Below are 22,950 nucleotides of genomic sequence, written 5' to 3'. Positions count from 1 at the left end.
TTTCAGGCTGGGGTTGTGGCTCAGCAGTGCAGCGCTCGCCTGGCACATGAGAGGCCCTGGATTCGATCCTCAGCACCACATAAAAATAAGTAAATAAAATGAAGATTCTGTGTCCAACTACAACTAAAAAATAAACATTAAAAAAAGAAAAAAGATTATTTCACAAAAACATTATTGTGAAAGTAGTAATATATGTTGACTGGAAAAAAAAGTGTATTGATAAAATGAAAAGAAAAAAGTTTCATCTGGATGTGCATACATACAAATGCAAAATGTTAATGAGAGAAACTGTGAGTCAAGCCTGGGGTTGATTATGGAACATGTGGAGGTCTCTTTTCTGTCTGATCTAGTTTTCTGTAAACTGAAGACTACTATGACCAAAAAACAAAACAAAACAAAAGACTATTAATTATGTTTCAAAATCCATCTGGCCTAGCCCAATAGCACATGCTGGTAATCCCAGTGACTATGAACTTTTTTTTTTTTTGGTGGGGGGTGGGGTACTGGGGAATTAATGCATGGATGCTTAACACTGAGTTACATCTTCAGCCCTTTTTTTTCTTGGGGGTGTGTGTGTGTATGTGTGTGTAGTGCTTGGGTTAAACCCAGGGCCTTGTGCATGTGAGGCAAACACTCTACTAACTGAGATATATCTTCCTCAGGCCTTTTATTTTTTATTTTATTTTATTTATTTTTTGTGGTGTTGGGGTTTCAGTCCAGGGCCTGTGCATGTGAGGCAAGCACTCTACTAATTGAACTATATCCCCACCCCCTTCCCCAGCCCTTTTATATATTTTGTATTTTATTTTGAGACAGGTGCTCTGTAAGTTGCATAAGGCCTCACTAAGTTGCCCAGGCTGGCCTCAAACTTGTTGTTCTCTTACTTCAGTTGCTGAGTTGCTAGTATTACAGGCATGTGCCACCATGCCCAGCTAATTTCAGAGACCAGGGGCCTGTGTCAGAGGGACCATAAGTTTGAGGCCTCCCTAGGCGACTTAGTGAGGTCCAAACAAACAAACAAAAATCCATCTGAACTATTTTATCCAGAGATAACCATTGATAATACTGGACATTTATTCTTGGATTTGGGGGAAACAATATTCATAGCCATAGTAGTAGCAATCATAACAGGTGACTTTTCCCATGCTCTCATAGCACTGAATCCTTCTGACACTCTGTTGTGAGGAGCCTCACAGAGCTTCCTTTGTGCCAGGAACCCTCTTAACATGCATGATCCACTCATGCACTCCTTCTAAGGAACCTAGGAGGCTATTACCATCACTATCCCCATTTTAAGATCAGGAAGCCGAGGTCCTGCGGATCTCCTAACTTACCTCAAGCTCCGAAGATGGGAGGAGGTGGAAGTGACATTAGGACCCTCGATAAGGGGGCCATGCCTGGTACTGCATATTTTAGAAAATAAGGCAATTGGGAAAGTAGACAGGGGTTCCTCCTTAAGGACCAGAGGGAGACTGAATGTATTTGGAATCAGGATTAGTTAGTGCCGCAAAGTGTCATGAAAAGTGTGGCTCCTGCTTTCTAGAGAATAAAGACCCGGCTTTTAGCCCAGCATAGCTGCTGGCTAACCCGTGGCTTTGTGCAGCCACTCTGAGCTTCTGTTTCCTCACTTGTGAAGTAAGTTTGATCATTAACACTTGGATTACAGTTGGGGGAACATGGAACTCTGTGCAGGTTGTAGGTGCTTGATAAAAACAATATCTCATGTTTATTGAATATATCAACTGGTTGCAGCTGATCTGAGGGTGGGGCTTGAAGGGGCTGGCCCAGGGAGATTTAGCGAATGACTATGTGTCCTACATGTTGAGCATCCTTTTGGATGTAGGAGAGAGAGAACAGGAAGCAAAGGCCTATTAGCCAAAGAATGCTATTTCCTCCTAAAAGTTACATGCAGGAGCTTCTAACGATGTTTCCTTCCTTTCCTTTTTTTTTTAATGGCAGCCTTGGAGGATTTAACCTGGGCCATCCCCAGCCCTGACATGCTTCCTTTCTTAAGCAACTTCTTTAGGACATAAGTCACACATCTTAGGTGGGATCCTTATAGCTCCACATTTTTTTTTCAACCCAGTGCCCCAGACAATGGGGTATTTGGTGGTTCCACCCTATACAGAGACAAACATACTAAAAGCTGTCCACATCCAACATGAAATATAATTACGTGTAACTATTTTCTTTAAGTCAGGCTTGGTGGCATGTAATCCCAGTGGCTGAGGAAGCTGAAGCAGGAAGATCGTAAGTTCCAAGCCAGCCTCAGCAATGGGGAGGTGCTAAGCAACTCAGTGAGACCCTGTCTCTAAATAAATTACAAAAATAAGGCTGGGGATGTGGCTCAGTTGTTAAATGCCAGAGTTCAATCCCTGGTACTCAAAAATAAATAAAATAAATTAAAAAATGAAAGTTTGCTTTAGTTTTAGATTTATTATTATTACATTTTGAGGCTTTTTACATATTGACTTAACCTCCTTCCTCTTTCCTAAACTATTTTTTTCTTGTGTTCACAAAACTTTATCAGCCCTTTGGAAATTTTGTGGCTCATAGATATTATGTGGGTGCAAATGTGGATGTGGAAGGGGTCGGGGGTGACTGTGAATCACATGACTCATGGTAGAGCCTGACTCCATGTCTGAGGACTGAGTGTGGGGCACATGTGTAAGTCGGAAGAGGTGGCTGGTCGAGTGAATGTGGGTATAGAGTGTGCCAGGTAGTGTGAGGGTGTTCCGATGAATGAGACAGTGTGTGAGGTTGTGAATTCCAGGAGTGTAAGTGGAGAGTGAGGGTGTAGATCCAGACAGGGTGAATAAAGGGTGAGGGAGTCTGAAAAGCTGAGTGTGCCAAGGTGTATGTCCCCATGTGATTATGATTCTTGGGGGCACACATGTGTGAGATGTAAGGTGTACAGACTAGGGTGACCAAAAGGGGGTGAGATGTGGTTGGTTGTGCCTGCGTGTGCAATGCACGTAATTGAGGATATGGGGTGTTGCTGGGGGTTGAGCATGGCAGGATGTGTGCATGTGTGAACAAGACTGTGCCTGTGATGGGGTGAGTGTGGAAAGGTGCGGGTGTGATTTTGATCGCTGGAGATGGGTAGGCCTTGAGCAGGGCTGGCTGGTGGGTAGGTGCTGGGGGTGCCTCAGCAAGGCGACCACATCTGGCGGGGCGTGGCCAGGGGCACATGGCCTGGAGGGTGCGCTCAGCGGGCCGGGGAAGGGAACACTTAGGCTGCCCCAGCGGCGCTGACACAGCCTGGGCGCCCCCGTGGCAGTCGCGGCGCCGAGCAAGCTGGCGCAGCGCGGAGCTCAGGCTCATGATGCGCCCGTGTCCATTAGTCGGGCTGCGCGGGTGGCTCCGCGAGTGGCCCGGCGCTCGAGATCTCGCCCCTTCTCTGTGGGCCGGGCCCGCCCGCTGCTGCCACCTCCTCCCCCGCAGCAGCGCGGCGCCTCCTGGCGGCCCAGCGCCGCGGGGGGCGTGGCGGCCTAGGCGGGCTGCGCCACCGAGACTGACAACGTCCCCGCTGCAGCTGGTGCACCAGAAGAAGGGGATGGACAGCAAGCCCCGCGCCGGGTGAGTGGGCTCGGCGGGCCGCCCCTCCTTTGTCCGTGCGCGCCTGGGAGCCTGGGTGCCGGCGCTCGGGCCAGCTGGGCCTGACAGGTTGGCTGTGCGCCGCGGGCAGGCTCCATGAGCTGCGGCAGGGCCGGCCCAGGCGGTGGAAAGGGACTCTCTGAAGCCATCCCAGCCTGAGCCTGTCCCTTTGGGCCAGAGCGCCTGGCTGCCTTGCTCCCTCGCCCACCTTTCTCTGGAAACCTGGGAAGCCCGCCCGCCCAAGGCTGTTTACAGGCGTGCGGAATTAGAATCCTCCTTGCCTTTCCCTCATTTTATTGTTTCGAGATCACTCCCTGCAGTTGTAATCTCGACTTGGTCTGGAGGAAGGCTTGCTGTGCTCACGGAACATTCCTCGCGAGCGCAGATGTGCTGCCTTATGGGGGGAGGGCGCGGCCTTCTCCGCGGGGTCCCCCATCATCGCTTCCAGGTCGCAGTCTGTAGAGGCTAAGGGGAGACCACCTGCCTCCCGACCTTAGGTGGGCCGGAACTGACAGCTGCAACACGGTGGGAGGGGCTCCTGTTGGCGGATTGACGACACTGTCCCCGCAACCCTCCCCAGTTTTGGGGAAAGAGTCCCCTGCTAGGGACAGGATTTGCCAATGCCGTGCCCTTCCCGCAGCGGCCGACCGCGAGGGCAGTTTAGGTGTGGAAGAGGCAGGCCGGGCTGTGGAAAGGGACTCTCTGAATCCATCCTAGACTGATGGGTTTTTCCTTCCTTAGAGCACGGGTTGCTACTTTGTGTCTTGCCGCTTTCCCGTGCAGTGGATGCAGGTGACCTGTTGAGGTTTTGAGGGGCTGTGGCATGGCCTGGAACAGACGCACCTGGGAATGAGGACTGGGGGAGCTCATGAAAATGCAGATTCCCTGGCTTAGCCCAGATGCACCAATCAGAGTTCCTGGGGGGGTGGGACCTGGAGACGGGCATTTTCACAGACCACGCCGGTGTGAGTGATGCCCATTGATGACTGAGAACGCAGCGGGGCGGGGTCTGCATGTTCCAGGCCCAGGCTTCAATCCCCCCCACTACCAAAAAAAAAAGGGGGGCCAATGCATAACACTCCAGATATATGATTTGAATCGAACCCAATGCCCCAAGCATATTAGGTGAGCACTGTACCTCTGAGCCACAGCCTTAGCCCCACAAGGAATTATTCTTAATTGATAATAGAAATATGCACTGCTCATGTGGAGGTCTGGAGGTTGTGCTGTACATAATTTTGTATTTTAAAAAGTAAGATTTCTGGTTGGGATTGGAATGGAGGGTAATATTCATTTTAGAGTTTGCCAGTTTGGGAACTGATTTTTTTTTTTTGGAATTGATTTATTTTCTTTTTTCTTAAAATATTTTTATTAGTTATCGATGGACTTTATTGATCTATTTCTTTTATATGTGGTGCTGAGAATCGAACCCAGTGCCTCGCACATACTAGGCAAGTGCTTTACCACTAATCTACAATCCCAGCCTAAGAATTGATTTATTTTCTAAACAGTGATCTAGATTCAGATTCAAGTCATGTATCTGGAGTGCTATGCATTTGACTTTTTTTGTGTTGGGCGGGGGTAGAGCTAGGGGATTAAAGCCAGGGCCTGGAGCATGTTAGGCCTGCACTCCACAGATATATATAACCCCAGTTCAGTTATAATCTGCATTTTTTGGAGAGTAGCAATTTCAATGTGGGAATTCTGGTGTTTGGAATACCTTTTGAACAAAGGCTTCCTGAATGTAACTGTGGGGGTGGGAGGGTGTGCTAAAGGAAGGAGAGACTCCTGCCGATAGTCAGCCTCTCCTGGGCACTTGAGATGAACGGCCTGTGTCCATCCCCACCAAAAAAAACATGGTTTTGAGGTCAGTTTCTAGTTTCTTCATTTTGTAGACAAAGATGTAATGATATTAAATGTTCAAATGATCACAGAGATAATCAGTGAGGGAGGCATAAATGTGGATCCAATCTACTCATTTTGCCTGATGTCCCTCATAATAAAGCTATGAGGAGGCTGGCAGCAGAGGCCCATGCCTGGGAGGCTGAGGCAAGAGCATAGCAAGTCTAAGGCTTTCCTAGGAATTAAGCAAGAGCCTGTCTCAAAAACAAAAGGAAAAAAAAGAAAGGGCTGGGGATGTGGCTTAGTGGCAAGGTGCCCTGGGTTCAATCCCTAGTCCCCAAACCAAAAGATAGAAAATGCTGTAGGTTGGGATTTAGGTGAAAAGTCAGAAAAAAGGTGCCATATGTTCCAGGGGACAGTGTTACTCACACTTCCCAAGATTTGCCTGTTTGCTGAGGCCTCTGGCCCCAAGGTACTTTCCTCCCATGAGAAAGGTTCCTCATCTGGGGACCGAGGACTGTCGAAATGGCTGAGTTGGGAAACTAGGCGGTTGTGCCAGTCTGCTGGGAAGCATTTTATGACACTGCGACCTTTGCTTGTGATGGTGTGGAGTCCCTCTGGATGAAACACCATGGACTGGGTGTCAGATGCCTGGACTCAGGATTCAAGGAGCTGGGTTCCAGTCCAGGCTCTGCTCCTTACTAGCAGGGTGATCTTGGGAAGCCTGCTTCATCTCTGTGGGTCTGGGTTTTTCATCTGTTCAGTGGGAGTAAATTGTACAATGGCAGGGTCACTTTGACCTTTGGTGCATGTAGAGTTTGGAACAGTGATGTTTAATTTGCCTTAGGTATTTACTGGGGCTGGTAGTAATAATTATGTGTGTGTGTGTGTGTGTGTGTGTGTGTGTGTGTGTGTGGTTTGCCTTTGGGGATCTCCAGGATTCTTTGTTAAGAGGAGGGCCTGCCTTTGATGGTAGAAAATTTAGAAATGTCACAACTTCATTGTTCTTTTCTTACCAAATTCAGGAAAATAAATAACTATGTCAAGTATTTCCTCCAGGCATGTGGAAGCCCTGTGCTATCTGGGAGGTGCAGTGAGCACCGGCCGACCGAACACTTCACCTGGCCATGATAATTCCAGGTTTTGTGGCCTGGTCAGGCAGGGATGCTTTGATGTTTGATGTACTTGCACTTGGGAGATGAGGAAGTCTGGCAGATGAAGTAGGTTGAGAAGGAAGAGCTGCTCATCTGGATACATATTCTATCACTAGGATTTAAAAAAACAGCTTTATTGAGGTGTACTTTAACATAACATAAAATACACCTGTTGTAAGGCTATGGTTCATTGATTTTCTTTTAAAAATAAATCCACAGAGTCATGCAATCCACTTTGTGAACAATTCCTTGACCCCTAAGTCCCCATTAATTCCTCTTATAAGTTCCAGGCAACCACTGACTGCTTTCTTTTCCACACATTTGCCCTTTCTGGAAGTTGATATAAATGGAACCTTACTTCGTCTGGCTTCTTTCACTTAGTAGAATGTTACTGAAGTCCCTTTTTACTGCTTACTAGAGTTCCATTGTGAGGATGTGCCACTTTGGTTTATCTACTGGCCTTGATGGACGTTGGGAAGGTCTTGAGCTCAGGGCTTCCTAAATAACACTGCAGAGAACATTCCAAGCCTTGTGGGCCTGGCAGGCATGTGCTTTCATTCCCCAGGTCTACCCTGAGTCATTGAGACCCTGTATCTTGTCCTCTGTGTCTTCCCCACCAGTACTGTGGGTGCTCCTGCCCCACCACCCTCGGTTGGCTCCTACATGTGGCAGTTGCCCATGGTTTGGTCCTGGACCTCCTCCCCTGCTGGCGAGGGCATCTGCACCCACGGCCTGAATGACCACCTTACTCAGGAGGCCCTTCTCTCCTCCCCTGACTGCTCCGTAGCGGACCAGAAATATGCTGGTTAGTGAAATCAAGTCTTCATCTCTCTCTCTCTTTTTAAATTTTTTATACTAAGGATTGAATTTAGGAGTGCATAACTACTGAGTCACATCCCCAGCCCTTTTTATATTTTATTTAGAGACAAGATCTCACTGAGTTGCTTACAGCCTGGCTAAGTTGCTGAGGCTAGCCTCAAGCTTGAGATCCTCCTGCCTCAGCCTCCTGAGCTGCTGGGATTACAGATGTGCACCACCATGCCCAGCAAGTCTAAGTCTCTTAACACATGGATTTAAGAGTGTTAAGTGTTAAGTGTTAACCTCCAGAGGTCACAGCTTGTGTGGAGTGGGGATTGGAGTAATTTCCTAGCTTTGGTTCACCTGATAAGGTATTACAGTAGGGGCAGAGGAACCTTTCAGATGAGAGGAAGTTCATGACCTTGATATGGAGAACCATCCTGGATTGTCCCTGTGAGCCCATTGCAATCTCAGGGTCCTGAAGAGTCAAAGACAGAGCTAGGAGGGTGTCAGGAAGATGAGGTGGTGCTGTGCTGCTTCCTGGAGAGGAAGGAGCAGCCCGGAGGCCAGGAGGCCGGGTCTGTGGGGAGGCCACAAAACCAGTTCTCCCTGGAAGGAACAGAACCTGTTGACCCCTGGCATTAGCCCTGTGAGACCCATTTTGGAGTATTACTCTCTGGAACTGTAATAGAAGCCACGATATATTTGCTTTGCTTTATTTATTTTTTTCCTTTAGTGGTGCTGAGGATGGAACCCAGGGCTTCAGGCATTCTGGACGAGCCCTCTACCACTGAGCTATGCCCAGCCCACATATGCATTATTTTTTAGCCACTAAATTTATGGTAGTTTGTTATAGCAACCATGGGAAGCTGGGAGGGTTGGAGAGACCTTGGGCACAGGCTCTCACCCTAGCCTTTCCATCGCCTGGGGTGGCTGGTATCAGCAGGGAGCCTGTCTGGGTGGGTGCCTCCAAGGCATTTCCAGTTTGTGCTTACCTTCTACTTGAGAGCCCAGAACTTAAATCACCATGTTTGTGTGACTCACTACCTATCAATGGAGGAAGAAATAAATGTGTATTTAGGACCTGCAGTTTCAGGCAGTTAGTCAACAGTTTCTCATTTATAACACAGTGGCCTTTGATATTGGCCTTTTTTTAAAATCCTTGTTTTACTGATGAGGAAACTGTGGTTCAGAAAAGTTAGGCAGTTATTTAAGGCCAGAAGTGAGTGGCAGAAACCAATTAGAACCCAGATCAGTCTTGAAAACTGCTGTATAAAAAAAAGAAAAGAAAGATCAAAATGCTGTATAAAACAAAAGATTTTAAAAAGATTTAAAAATAGATTGATTTGTTTGTGTGCATGTGCGTGTGCACATGTGTTTGCGATAATAGGGATAGAACCAGGGGTGCTCTACCACTAAGCTGTACCCCCTTTTTTTGGGTACTGGAAATTGAACCCAGGGGTGCATTATCACTGAGCCACATCCCCAGCCCTGTTTTGTATTTTATTTAGAGACAAGGTCTCACTGAGTTGGTTGGCACCTTTCTTGTGCTGAGGCTGACTTTTATTCTCCTGCCTCAGTCTCATGAGCTGCTGGGATTACAGGTGTGTGCCACTGTGCCTGGCCCCAGTCTTTTTTTATTTTTTATTTTGAGACAGGATCTTTCCAGGTTGCTGAGGCTGACCTTGAACTTGTGATCCTGTTATCTCAACCTCTGGAGTCCATGAGATTCAGGTGTGTAGTACTGTGCCTGACTCATTGTATTTTTAGCTAAAAGCATAAAAGTTGGGCATTATTAACAAGCTGTAATTCCCAGAACAGGATATGTCTTCATTGCCTGTGGTAAAGAGTTTGGCTCTAGGGTTGGAGAGACCTAGGTTAATGGGCCAGTTTTTTCCTTCTCCTAAGTGTGGAGAATCTGAAATGCTTGGAACTAGAAGTGTTTTAGACTTAGGAATTTTAAAATTTTGAATATCCTGGGGCTGAGATCCAAGTGTAAACACAAAATTTATTTGCATTTGATACATCCTTGTATACATAACTCAAGGTTGTTTTGTACAGTAACTTATTTTGTTTTTTTCTTTTGAGATGGGGCCTCTATGTTGCCCAAGCTGATTTTGAACTTGTGGGCTCAAGCAATACTCCTGCCCCATCCTTCCACATAGTTGGAACTTCAGCTGTATGCCACCAGGCCTGGATTTTTAGAATTTTATTCTGCCACCTTATTGTTGTTATTATTATTGTAGTGGGATTGAACTCAGGGCACTTCACCACTGAGCCACACCCCAGCCTGTTTTAGTTTTTGAGACAGGGTCCTGCTGAATTGCTAGACCCTTGATATGTTGCTGAGGCTCCCTTGAACTTGCAATCCTCCTAACTCGGCCTCCCAAGCCTTTGGGATTACAGGTGTGCACCACCGTGCCTGGCTGGGATTTTCCATTTGTTGCATGGAGTTAGAGACCATCAGGGTTTGGAGTTTGGATGTTTAGAGTACAGGTGCTCAACCTGTTCTTGTCTTCCACAGGCCGCTCCCCCCATCCCCGTGCCTCAGTTTGATCTTTTGTAAAGCAGGGGCATGGAAAGGGTGCCTTGTGGGTGTGAAGCTCACAGAGGATGAAGAATCCAAATGACAGGAACTCTGCAGCCCATAGGGGAGGGAGGAGCCTTGGGCAAGTTTCCATTTTGGGTGACAAGATGCTCTTTCTAGGATACTGCATAGGGTCTGACGAGAGCAAGAGCTTAGGTCAGCAGTGGCCACAGAGAAACCAGAGCCACCAGAAGTGGTATTGGACCCTCATAAACACACCTCAGGTTGCTGAGCCTTGAGTAACAGGGCTGATGCAGGCCCTCAGTATGGTACCAGGACCAGGGTCCATCAGATGTGAGATTCACTGTTCATGCCACTAAGAAAAATAAGGCCAGGGAGGGAGGAGTTCTTACTACAGATAGGGCTGTTTTTTTTTATTCCTTCTTTTTCTTCCTGAGGCAGAGCCTGCACTGCTGCAGGTCCTCAGCACCGTGTCACCACACGGCTATCATGTCAAGGCCATGGGAACCCTTTGTCTGTCTCTACAGGTTGGTCACGCTTTGACCAGGAGAGAGCAGAAGTACCCTGATCCTCCTAGGTGTCAGGGACCTCTCCCCATGCCTGGGGAAGGGACGGCAGAGTTGGGGGCATCACATTCTCCTCCACAAAACTCCCAACGGGTCCTCCCTTCCCTTGCACCATCCAGGCCCCTGGTTGCTGGCTGGGGGGGGGGGGTAACTCGATCTGGGTCAGATGTTGCAGTATGAGGTAGTGTCTAGCTGAGCATCATGGTATTTTATGAAGCCCGAAATGTGATCGGTACTGTTGTCACACTTTAGCATCCCCAACAATCCCCTTGCAAATGAGTAAAACAGAGCCTCCCCAAATGCCTTCCCCCTGATATCAAGGAAAGCCCGTGGAACCCAGCCCGGGCCGAGCCATTTGACCCCTGAAGGGCTGTGGAGCCTGGGGAAGGACGGGAGGTGCTTTTCCAGTGCACTGGGGAATGTGCTGTTGGTCTTGTGTTCTCTGTGGCCTGTCTGTAAAGTCAGCACTCTCCTAAAATGCAAACTCACCAGCACGTGGGGCCTGCTGAGCCTAAGGTCCTTCTAGTTACATGAAAGCTATGAGTCAGAGATCTCCAATCAGATGCCAATGGGCCAGGTAACAGGTGAATCAAGCCCAGCAGAGACTGTGGGTACCTGCAAGTAGATGCCCCACAGCTCAGCTCCAAAGGACAGCGCGGATACAGGGATGTGGGAAAGAGCGGGACAGACAGAGCTCCCCAAAGCCGACCTGTTGCCCATCATTCCAAAAACATGTTTTGCAACCCAGGGCAGGCTAAATGAGGAGCTCTCTGCTCCTCCCTGACTGAACTTACTACCAGCGTAAGTATCCTTCTAGAGCTGCACTGCCCATAGAATTTTCTTTGATGGTAGAAATGAATGTGTGAAGAATCCAGTATAGAACTTCCTGGGTACAGGTGGCCACTGAGCACTCAAGGAGGACTAAGGAAAGACAGGAGGCCATGGGGCCCATGGGTAGTGGAAACAGCAGGCCTGGGACCCAGTGTTCAGTCAGTGATGGTCACAGACTTTGGGACCCAGAGGGTAGCCTCCAGAAGCTAACACTGGGAGAACACGGGGTTCTTGGAGACAAAGTCAGTAGAGCATCCAAGCAGAGGGGACAGTGAGGCAAAGGCCTCCACCTCATCATGGCCAGGGCTGCCATTTTTCCTGGAGGCTGGGAGGCTGGGGAGGCTAGGTTTGCACCTACAACACTCAGTGTCACACACATCACCCGCAGTCCCTTCTTCCTTGCAAAACTGTCTCAATTTGGATGATAAATTTTCTGCTCGACCTCTCTCAGGGCCAACCAGCTGCCTAATAGGAAACTAGAGAGAAAGAGAGAGGAGACCCCACAGGAACACCTCTTACCCCCAGTGGCAAAGCCCAGCCTCGGACTCCAGCATGGGCTCCCGACCCAGCTCACCCACCCCCATGGCTAGAGGAGCCAGCTCTGCAAGCCACCATCACATCAACCAGGCCTGTTTCTTCTTTCTCTTCTCCAAATTCCCCGTAGGATTGTGACCAGATCCACGTTGATGATGTCTCATCAGATGACAATGGGCAAGATTTAAGGTGGGAATCTGGGGAGTCAGAACTGTCTATCAGTTGATTCTCAGGAGGGGAGGGCTAGTCACTGGACCAGATGCACCTGTCACTAGCCAGATCTGGACCCTGAGCCCCTTTGAACTCAAAGCACAACCCTGCCCCCCTCTGCAGCATCTTCTGTCACCTCTTCTGTCACCTCTGACCTCAGGTGCTGCTGCGTCACTCACTCTCCATCCAAGTGTACTGGAGTTGTGGGTGCATACCATAAAAACTCACCCCTGCCCCCCTCAAATCATTGCCATCAAGAGTTTGATCCAGGGGCTGGGGATGTGGCTCAAGCGGTAGCGCGCTCGCCTGACATGCGAGCGGCCCGGGTTCGATCCTCAGCACCACATACCAACAAAGATGTTGTGTCCGCCGAGAACTAAACAATAAAAAACATTAAAAATTCTCTCTCTCTCTCTCTCTCTCTCTCTCTCTCTCTCTCTCTCTCTCTCTCTCTCTCTCTCTCCTCTCTCACTCTCTCTTTAAAAAAAAAGAGTTTGATCCACGTCCCTTTGGAGACTTCATGACATTCGTTAGCTGGTATGTATTTTTAATACAAAAAAATTCATTCAGTCAATACTCAAGAAACACTTTCTGAACAAATAAGTGGTGAGTCTGGCTTTCACGGGAAAACACTCCTAAGACGGTTTCTGGAAATCTGGTAACCGGCTGCCTTGGTAATGAGCCAGCTTTCAGAGGAGTGAGATAGAAATGTCCCAAGCCTGCCCCTGGGGAGACGTGACCAAAACAGAACCACAGGTCCTCTGTGCCAACCCCAAATCATCACAGCTCAGCACCTCCAAGCCGTCCTGGATACGGTGAGCAGGTTCTGGTTACGGGTGTGGACGTGTCCCCACCCACGTCTGAACCAGAACGGAGTCCCTGCCGGGTGCTCTGCCAGTCTCTCCAAAGCCCAGAACTATCAGAAGTAATCTCATCAGCCATCCAGAACATCCATCTGTCCCCAGGCTGGTGAGGAGCAGCACCATTCTGCGGCCCAATTCCTGGTGTAAATAAGGCCAGGTCAGAGTTAATGGGTCATTTCTGTGAAGTCATCTCTGGGAGCCAGGCTCCCTCTCAAGACATTGGGACACCAGGGTCTGGGGTTAGTGCTTCCCCTGCAGCTGCTGGGAGCCCACCTTGGGCTGCGCTGCCTGGTATCTTGTGCCAGGAATCCATCGTCTGAGGGTGTTTCCCCAAGTCAAATTCCCCATTTAATCATTCAGGAAATATTCACTATATTGAGCCTACTATAGGCTCAGCACCAAGCATCAAATGTCTCTTTTTTTCGATGGGTACAGGGGTTCAGTTGGCAGTGAGACTCAACCTCAGGGCCCTTGTTGAGCACCTGCCCTGCTTTCAATGCTTCCTGTGGGTTAACCCCTGGCATCTTTGAGGGAGCCCTAAGAGACTCTCCTGTCACTCCCTGTCATAGTTGATGAACTTGAGGCACAGAGAGATCAAGACACCTGCCCAAGGTCACATAGCTGGTGAAAGGTAGGATCCAAACCCGAGCAGCCCAGCTCCAGAGACCCACTCTGGGACAATGGGCAAGATTTAAGGTGGGATTAAATCCCACCTTACTGACCCCTCGGTCCCGCTGGGCACCCCACCCCACCCTCCTTAAGGAGACTCTATCTCTGGGCATCTACACAGGTCATCCTCCAAATTAATAGGCAGTGTTAGTTCTTTAAGAATAAGTCCCGGCAAGATGGGAGCCTTGCTGAACAGGGAGGGTGGCAGGGTGGTCAGGAGTTGGGGTCTGGACTCAGGGGACTGTGATGGCTAGAAGTCCTGCCCCTTCCTTGGTGGATAGAGAATGAGCTGGAAAAGTGCCCAGTGCGGTCCCAGAGGATAGCTTCTGCCCCCTTTTATGTGGGATGTGTTCCTTGACCTTTGGAAATGCCATTTTTTGTCACTTCTAAAGTTTCCTGGCCACACAGAGAATTCCTTAGCCTAACATGCTTCTCTGGAGGTCGAGGTACATATCTGCAAAGCACCAACTGGGCAGCGGAGTGCGCCTCTTTGACAAAAGTTGGGAGAAAGGCTGTGGGAGGGAGGAGAGGTGGGGCCAGGTCTTCCCAGGGGGACTTGGGGATCCCCGTAGTGGGGATTAACTGGACTCTTTCATCAGGATGATCCGATCACAGCTGTTTATTGTAGAATTCCCTTGGAGCTCAGAATTCCAAAGAGAGAGGACAGAGTCTTTCCTGGGTTGGCCACTGCCTTCAGGGGCAGCCATTGTGTCCCAAAGAAGCTAGAGGCTCTGTTGATAAAGAAGAAAGGGGTGTGGGCTGCTTAGAGAGGAGCAGGAGACACAGCCTTTTTGGGGTGCCAGTGCTGCTCCTCTCAGGTGCTCATGTGGTACCCTGAAATCATCCAGGGGGGCACAGGTACCCCAGATCCACCCGTGGGTCCTCAGGCCCTGTGTCTCCCAGTGCAAGGACACTAATCCCGCTGTGCCCTCACCTGTCTCCCCAGCACCTACAACTTCTCCACCAACGGCTTCCACAGTGCAGCCCCGGGGGCCCGGCCTGTGCCTGGGCACCAGGGTGTACGGCGGTGTGGACTGGATGTGGAATCTGGCCTTCCACTACCGGCAGATGAAGGAGATGTACAACACCTACTGGGACAACATGGGCGGTGAGTGCAGGGACTTCCACAGGACGGACTGGGCAGTGGGAGAGCAGCGACAGTCCCCAGGACCAGCCAGTAGCATTTGATTCCCTGACTTTGAGGGGGAGGAAGCCTGGGACAGAAGGCACCTCCTGTCCCTGAACACAGGGCCCCCAGAGCATAAGCTTGGCGTGGTCGAGTACCCCTAGCTGGACCTGAGGCTCGCCAAGGTGCTCCCCATGGCAGCATTACTGAGCCCGGAGTTGGCTGGGTTTTTTGTCTCATGAATTCAAAGAATGAGACTCGCAGAGTCCGAGGTGAAAGGCAGCTGTAGGAACTTACCAAGGCCAAGTGAAGTAAGCTCCAGAGGCAGGAGAGGACCCCAGAGGACTGGTCGGGCATTTTCCCTTCCTTGGAAAGGCTGCAGACTCCAGGTCATGTTTTTCCCGATTTTAAAATAAACATTCCCCAAGTTTCTCAGCAAATCCCTGCTGCTCAGGGGCCAGTCTCCTCCTCCTGATCTCACCAGCAGCCTCCACCTGAGGACTCATGAGAAATGCAGGGTCTGTGCCCCCTCACACCTGCTGATCCAAAACTCAAGAGCTGGGCCAGGGTCTGTTCTCCAGCAGGCATCCAGGCAATGCTGGGGCCCTGCGGCCTGAGGGCCAGGGCTGGGTCCAGAGCAGTGCAGAGCTGGACAGAGATGCACAACCCCAGGCCCTGTCCCAGGCCACTAACTCAGAATCTGTGTCTTTAATATGATTCCCTCAGTAACAATGGGGCACCAGGAGCCAATGCTTCCCAAACAAGTTTCCCTGTCTCCCTCACTCAAGAATGTCCACAGCCAATTCTCTGGGTTGGCTGATTCTCTGGGTCTGGCTGCAGCTGCCTGAGGCTCAGGGTCCTCGGGTTGTCACATGCAGCCTTTCCTTGCCACCTGAAGGAGGTGTCTGAAGGGGGCTGGAGGTGGGTTGCTGGGCAAAGGCCAGGTCCTGGGTCAGTAGTTCAAGGATTCTCCAGGCCAGTGGTTCTCAATGGGAGAACCTCAAGAGGTTGTAGGGTCTCCAGATGGCCTGGCACCTGGCGGTGAATGAGGGTCTAAGACAGCAGGGCTGGGTCTGCCATGTCCTGGGCCCTCTATTCCCAGAACCAGGAAAGTCGGTTTTCATCCCGGACAGGACCCGTCTCTGCCCCATGCTGACACATCCTAGCTGTGGGGCCTTCGACAGGAGGGAGCCGTGTGCTTGGGTATGGAGACAGTGGAGGCCCTCTGCTCCCCCGCCACATCAAGGCCCAGGAAATGCCCTGGGCTTTGTCAGTCTGCTCTGTTTTCCCCAAGCTGGGGTGAGGTACCCTGGTGTCAACAGGAGCCAGCCCTGCCCCCCAGCTACTTCAGCACCAGAGAACGAGCCAGGTGCAGGACCCTGGCCTCCAGCCAGAGGCTAGCACAGACCCTAGGGTGCCTGGGGGGTGCTCAGAAAGGGTGACTGCAGGACACAGGCTGGACAGGAGGCACTTGGGGAGTCACATCCCAGAGGCCGAGGGTGGACTTGGAGCCTGTGCCTGACATTGTCCTCTCTTTGACAATTCCAAGAAGTCACATAGCACTTCCACTGCTCACCTGCCAAAACTTCCATCACAGGAGCACACATAGTTGAACAGAAGTTGGCAATGGAGACTTTTAGCCTAGAGAGCACCAGCCCCTTAAAAACCAAGGGTTTTATTACAAATGAAGATTTTAAAAATTTTTAATATTTACTAAAAAGAAGGATGGATGGTGGGAGGCCAATCACTGTGTTTCCTCTACAAACAGCAAATGAAAAATCCCTGAGAACATCGATTCTTCTGCTTTTCAGGAAGATAAAGAGGCGGGGGCAGCTGGAAGGGCTCAAGGTGGGGGATGGGAGGAGAGTGTCTAGATCCTGCGGGGCCTTGTGGGGTGGTGGGTCACCCAGTGGAGGTGATGGCAGACAGTACAGGCTCAGGGCAGGATTGTGTCACAGTGAGGTCATTGTCCCTGCACACACAGCCCTGCCAAGTGGATGGATGGATGGATAAGTGGATGGATGGATGGATGGGTAAGTGGATGGATGGATGGATGAATAGATGATGGATGGATGGATGAGTGGATGAGTGGATGGATGGATAGATGGATGGATGATGGATGGACAGATGGATGAGTGGATGGATGGATGGATGGATGGTGAATGGATGGCTGAGTAGATAAATGAGTGGATGGATAGCCTGATGGAGGGTGAAAGTATCGGTCAGTGGATGGATTCATCAACCCATCAGGTGACCCCAGGAGAGGTTAGGAGGGGCTGCTTGGTTGAAGTTGGCACTGGGTGCCATCTGGTTGAGTCCTCTGGGTGCAGTAGCTCACTCCCCTTCCCTAACTCTGTCCCTCTACCATTTTTAATATAACCATGGCACCTGTATTTCCTTTCTCTGCAGGATTGATAGGGGCTCCCAAAAGAGAGACCTGGCTACAGCTCTGAGTGGAGCTGGAGGCGCTGACAGATCTCTGGCTCATGCACTCCCTGAAGGCACTAAACCTCATCAACTCCTGGCAAGTAGGAGCCCTGTTTCACTCTGCACCACTGAGCTTTCCAGGAGACAGTGGTGGCTCCACCTCCCACACATAGGAGAGCTGGATGCCTCCAGCAGCCCTTCCTAAGCTTCCTGTGGGAGGCACAGTGGCTGCCTTGCCCCGATAGCATAGCCCAGCAAGTAGAGGCAGAGACTTCTTGGGGTCCAGCAGGCCTCAGGGTTCTGGATTCTCTCCAAAGACCAGAAGGGGCTGGGCACAGTGGTCCACACCTGCAATCCCAGTGACTCAGGAGGCTGAGGCAGGAAGACTGCAAGTTCAAGGCCAGCCTCAGCACCTAGCAAGGCTCTGTCTCAAAATAAAATAAAAAGGCCTAGAATGGAGCTCAGAACTGGCACTTGGTCTCCAGTTTGCCCCTGCCCCCACCCTCCCTATGGTCCTACATTCAGTCCCTGTGACCCAATTACATCACCTAGACACTTGCAGCTAATTATACAAACACATTGATCTAGCAATAAACATTTGCTATTAAATAAGCAAGGTTGTGGCTCAGTGGTAGAGCACTTGCCTAGCATGTGTGAGGTCCTGGGTTCCATCCTCAGCACCACATAAAAGTAAATAAATAAAGGTATTGTGTCCATCTGCAACTAAAAACGTTTTTAAAAATAAGCAATGTACTACACCCATGTTGCATGTTAACATCAACCATCTGGAGGCCTGAAGACAGGAAGAGCTGGGGAATCCCTGGGCTTCAACCACACCTGACTATGGCCCCAGAGTCATCTCCAACTCCAGGTTCCTGCTGCAGGGTGGGGAGGCCTGGCCTGGGTACCTTTGAGTTCTAATCCCCAGTTTCCTTCCTCAGGCCCAACTGTGTCAACGTGCTGGTCACCACCACCCAACTGATCCCTCCCTGGCCAAAGTCCTGCTGTACTGACTAGGCTCATCTACAGTGCCACCAAGATAGGTAGAGCGAAGCTAGCCTTCGTGGAAGGAGGGGCAGAGGGGGGCTGGCGGAGGGTGGCAGGTGCTGGCCGGGGGTGGCAGGGGCTGAATTCCCATCCTGGGAACAGAGCAGCCAAGGAAAGGTCACCGGGAGGTTTACTGACCTGTCCATGACCCTCACAGCCCTTTCACCAGGGTGGACAACTAGAATTGGATAACAGGAAATTAATAGCACTGAATGGAACTGAGGTCTCTCCTCCTGCATGACTAGAATGAGCAGCTGATTTGCACCACTTATCTTCTTTTTATGACAGGGAATGTTGATTTTCTTTTTTGTATGTGGGGAACTGATTTTTTGGGGGTAACCTGGAATTGAGCTCAGGAACACTGGACCACTGAGCCACATCCCCCAGCCCTATTTTGTATTTTATTTAGAGACAGAGTCTCACTGAGTTGCTTAGCGCCTCGCTTTTGCTGAGGATAGCTTTAAACTAGTGATTCTCCTGCCTCAGCCTCCCAGGCCGCTGGGGTTACAGGTGTGCTCCACTCTGCCTGGCATTTTTTCAATTCTCATATCACCTAGAAATGTATATGAATACAAAATAAAGCTAGTTAGTGGACGTGTTTTTGACCAGAAATTCTTAACTTTTTTTTTTTTCTGGAGAAGAAAAAAAAATCGATCTCTAGTTCTTTGGAAGCAAAGTGTCTTAGAGCAGCTCTTTGCCTGTAGTGATTTTCTAAGTCTGACCATGACTTAAAAGGAGCCTTTGAGTTAAAAATAACCGCAATTCAGGCCAAAACGGTTATTAGACTAACATTTGCAAACAAAACCTTGGGGGCCTTCTCATTTTCTTCCCTGGCTCCTCTACGCAGGTGTCCTTGGTACCTCTTACTTTTATGATATTTTCAAAAATGTTATTGTGGTAATTTAACAATATAAAATATTGTTTGTTTATCCGTGGGTTTGGGGATTTGGTTTTGCTTTGGTTTTTGGAGCGGCTGAGGTCACCCAGGGCCTCGCTGGCTGGCAGGGCAGGTGCTCTGAACCCCGCCCCAGCTGGGGAGCTGGGTGCTGCATGGGGTGCTGCAGAAAGTGCACCGAGGCCTCGGGCTACCCCGAGGCTTCTTCCTGATGTCGCCCGGGCTTGAACAAGTGCTGGTCCTCCATGGGGTTGCGTTGCCATCTGTAGGGTGGGGATGGTCCCAGCGCTGGTTGTCTGGGTGAAGGACGGCCTCAGGCATGGGCTGATGACCACTCCCGGGTCCTCACGGAACGGAGGTCTCTTCCTCCCTCCCTCCGTGTGTACAGGGAAGGAGAGCTGCTTCAAGAGGATAATGCAGAGGTTCAGCAGGAAAGCCATCTACATCGTGATCGGTGTCGGTGTGGAAGAGGAGCAAGGAGCCAAAAAGGTACCCACCACCCAACGCGCCCTGCCCGCTCTCCTCCTCTAGCTCCAGGCGAGCGCTCCCTCTGCCTCCTGCAGGCAGCCTGCTCCTCCTGGCCATCGCTGGCTAGTCCATTCCTATTTGCAAATCGCAGAAGCATCCTGAGTAATATGCTTCTGCAAATCCCCCTTGTGCCTCTGGCTGCACCTGTGGTAGCCCTGGACTGTTTCTTGGCTCTGCAAGGATCCCAGAGGCACTCGGCAGGGCCTGGCCTGCAGGGCTAACTCACGTGTGTGCTTTTTATTGAATGCTCTGCAGATCCGTGTTCCAGGAACGCTTCCCAGTTAATAAAGACAGCATTAAGCTAATGAAAAAGAAAATCCCTTATCTGTGATCTTGGGCATGGGGAGAGGGCGGGGTTCTGTGGCTGCCATTCATAGAGGGTGGGGGCCTGCTCCGGACAAATCATGGACCTAGTGTGTGCACATGAGGATGGATCTCGTGATTCTTCAATCATCTAACAAACAACTTAGTCAGCCTCTCTAAACGTCAAATCCACCCTCCAGATCAATTTATTTTAAAAGAAATATGCCTTTAAAAATAAGTATATAAGCCACACATGGTGCCTGTGGAAGGGGGGCCTTGGGGAGATGGGGCACCCAGGACTTTCCCTCCCTGGATCTGGGCAGCTCTGCTCCGTCTCCTTCTCCACTCCAGCCAGGAACCAGTCCATCCAATAAAATCCTCTGTTCATCCCGGAAGAAACCTGAGCTTGCAGCCCATAGGAGCCTGAGCCAGGTGCTCTAGGCAGTGTTAGAGAGCATCACCTCCTGGGCCATCCATTCACAGGCACCCACTCCGTCACCGTGCCACGTGTCCATTCAATGACCTTGGTTGCCATCTGTCCCTCCTTCCAGCCATGCCCTCATTCACCATGCAACTGTCTGATTGTCCCTGCGATTTTCCATCCCACAGTCCATCCAACTACCCTCGAGACATTGTTATCCACCATCCTCTACCTGCCCAAATGTTCTGCCATTTCCTAGTTGGCCAGCTGTCTAGTCACCTTGCTCTTGTCACCCCTATGGTGAGGACCGGGAGTGCAGCTCGGTGTGGGCACCCCTGGGTTCATCCCCAATGGTGGCGCAGGGGCAGGAAAGAGGAAAAGAGGAAGGAAGGAAGGAGGAGTTCAGAGCAGCTGTGCTCCTTCCAGTGGAGCCAGCCCCACCCCAGAGAGCCCAACTCCCTTGGGGAGCAAGACTGGGGACCCTCTACACCATAGCAGGTGAGTTCTGCAGCGCAGGTCCATTGGCCAGTGGTCCTGGGGCTGCAGGCCTGCATCTGGTGTCCTGTGCATCTTGCAGAAGTTGGGACTCCAAGCAGGTTCCACCCCTACGCCACCGTCCCTCTGCTTTTGGGGTCCCCCTGGATGGCTTCTGCGACGGCCACTGGACAGTCCTTGGTGCAGCGCTCTGCCTGGGATCCGGTGTCCGGGCCTTTGGGGCGCTTAGAGGGGAGGCTGGGCATGTAGTGGCCCTGTGGGTGTGGCAATGGCAGATGTCAGGTGTTGCTATAGGTACTGGAGCTACAGAGCATGCCTGAGCGCCTCCAGGTCAGCGAGGCAGGAAATCCGCCAGAAGGGCATGTTGTGCTGTTCACAGAGTGCATTTTTGCATCGCTGCCAGCTGGGCACCCACCAACCCTCCCGTCTGCCTCCTCGGATGCAGGCCACAGGGCCACAAGGCCATGTCACACATTGAGGGAGCAGTTCCTGTCCAGACTCTGCTCTCGCTACGTCATGAGGCCCCTCCAGGCTCTTGTTGGAATTTGATCCCCACTGTGAGGCCTTGGGGGCCAGAGATCTTCAGGAGGTGACCAGGTTGTGACAGCAGTCGCTGATCAGTCCTTATGCTGCCATCTTGTTTCCTGGGGAAAGGAGTACACTGGGGAGGGAGCAGTACTTTGTGATGGATAAAAGGCATTAAATAAAACCAGGTTTACATTTTGCAGTGGGGCAGGCAGGGCCTGCACTGGCCTCAGGGTCCCCCACGCCCTTGGCTGGGCCTTCTGAAGCATAGCCCAGGGCCGCTCCCACTTGGCCTGCTCTGAGGGGCACCTGAGCTGTCCACAGCCATCTTTAAAAACAAAGGTGAGCCACAGTCTTTCTAATAGCCCGATACCTCCCTCACAGATGCTAGAGAATGATTGTCCCCCCAGAGCACGACTTGAGCAGAGAGCCCTGAAACAAGAGCTGCCCACGAGCCCCCATGCCATGTTAAGCTGCCAGACCAGCCACTAAGGAACAAGCACGGTGCCAGAGCATGGCCAGAGTGCAGGCCAGGCTATAAATTAACAACAGGACAAAACTAAGCCACCTGCCCTCCCCCGATCACCAGTTCCCCCTGCCTAGAGCACCTTGCTCGGGCTCCTATGGGCTGCAAGCTCAGGCTTCTTCTGGGATGAACAGAGGATTTTACTGGATGGACTGGTTCCTGGCTGGAGTGGAGAAGGAGACAGAGCAGAGCTGCCCAGATCCAGGGAGGGAAAGTCCTGGGTGCCCCATCTCCCCAAGGCCCCCCTTCCACAGGCACCATGTGTGGTGACAATCATTCCACTTCCCCTCTGCTAGCACCAAAGCTTACTACCTGGGAAAATAAAATCAATTACTTATTTAAAAGACTTTTTCATTTAACAGGTGCCCATTAGACACACTAATGGAATTTCAGTTGAGCACACAGGAAAATTATGAGCAAAACAGATGGAACTTCCCCTTATCATTTGAAGTTAATGGGTGTGGACTGCTTTTCTCTTGTAATGACCAAGGGTTGAAGAGGTGGCAGTCCAGTCTTGACACATCTGAGCTGGGATTCTGAATGATTCAGAGCTGCTGGAAGAGAAGGACGGCATCTTTCTGTTCTCTGTATTCTCAGTCCCTACCATAAAGCAGAACTTTGTGCATGTTGGGTGGACAGGTATGGGTGGCACATGGATGGATGCATCCCTGGTGAAAGACCGATGGTTGGCTGAATGGACCAACAGGCAAATCACCAAGTCCATTGTCCCAACCTGCCTGTCTTTCCTGTGTCCCTTGCAGCTCTCCAGAACATTCTAGAAGTAGATGAGGTCGACTCTTCTGGACTTGCCTCTCAGAGGTGCCGAATGACTCCAGATCTTCCAGAGAAGCCCAGTAGGATGGAGACCCCACAGATGTCCCCAGATTGGCCTCTGGAGTGGAAGCAGGGATTTGCCTGGCCGAGAGATTTAGAATTCAGAGAGCTGTCTTTGGGCTTTGTTTTTTTCCCATTTCAAATGACAGAAACAAAGTGGCTTAAAACAAAACAGACTTCCTTGGCTTGTTGGACTGAAAGTTTCAGGAAT

General features: G+C 50.6%; 1 protein-coding gene across 3 annotated transcripts; it reads left to right on the top strand.

Annotated features, from left to right (window-relative positions):
• Window positions 1-3,063: 3,063 nt before the first annotated feature.
• LOC110597297 (uncharacterized) lies at window positions 3,064-22,807 on the top strand. Of its 3 annotated transcripts, XM_078036613.1 has the most exons (8): window positions 3,466-3,579; window positions 12,001-12,059; window positions 12,572-12,617; window positions 14,559-14,720; window positions 17,148-17,262; window positions 18,107-18,208; window positions 19,496-19,596; window positions 22,667-22,807. In XM_078036613.1, the coding sequence occupies exons 3-6, from the start codon at window positions 12,601-12,603 to the stop codon at window positions 18,176-18,178; spliced, it is 366 nt and encodes a 121-aa protein (XP_077892739.1). In that variant the 5' UTR covers window positions 3,466-3,579; window positions 12,001-12,059; window positions 12,572-12,600; the 3' UTR covers window positions 18,179-18,208; window positions 19,496-19,596; window positions 22,667-22,807. The 3 variants fall into 3 exon arrangements, with proteins under 3 accessions (XP_077892737.1, XP_077892739.1, XP_077892738.1); XM_078036612.1 differs by lacking the exons at window positions 18,107-18,208; window positions 19,496-19,596; window positions 22,667-22,807 and having other exon boundaries at window positions 17,148-17,519; XM_078036611.1 differs by lacking the exons at window positions 12,572-12,617; window positions 14,559-14,720; window positions 17,148-17,262; ... (1 more) ...; window positions 19,496-19,596; window positions 22,667-22,807 and having other exon boundaries at window positions 3,064-3,579.
• Window positions 22,808-22,950: the final 143 nt, after the last annotated feature.

Source organism: Ictidomys tridecemlineatus, unplaced genomic scaffold, assembly GCF_052094955.1.
Source record: "Ictidomys tridecemlineatus isolate mIctTri1 unplaced genomic scaffold, mIctTri1.hap1 Scaffold_44, whole genome shotgun sequence".
NCBI classification, from domain to species: domain Eukaryota; kingdom Metazoa; phylum Chordata; class Mammalia; order Rodentia; family Sciuridae; genus Ictidomys; species Ictidomys tridecemlineatus.
The sequence above is the reverse complement of the archived record's forward strand: the minus strand, read 5'-3'. Positions and strand labels throughout refer to the sequence as shown.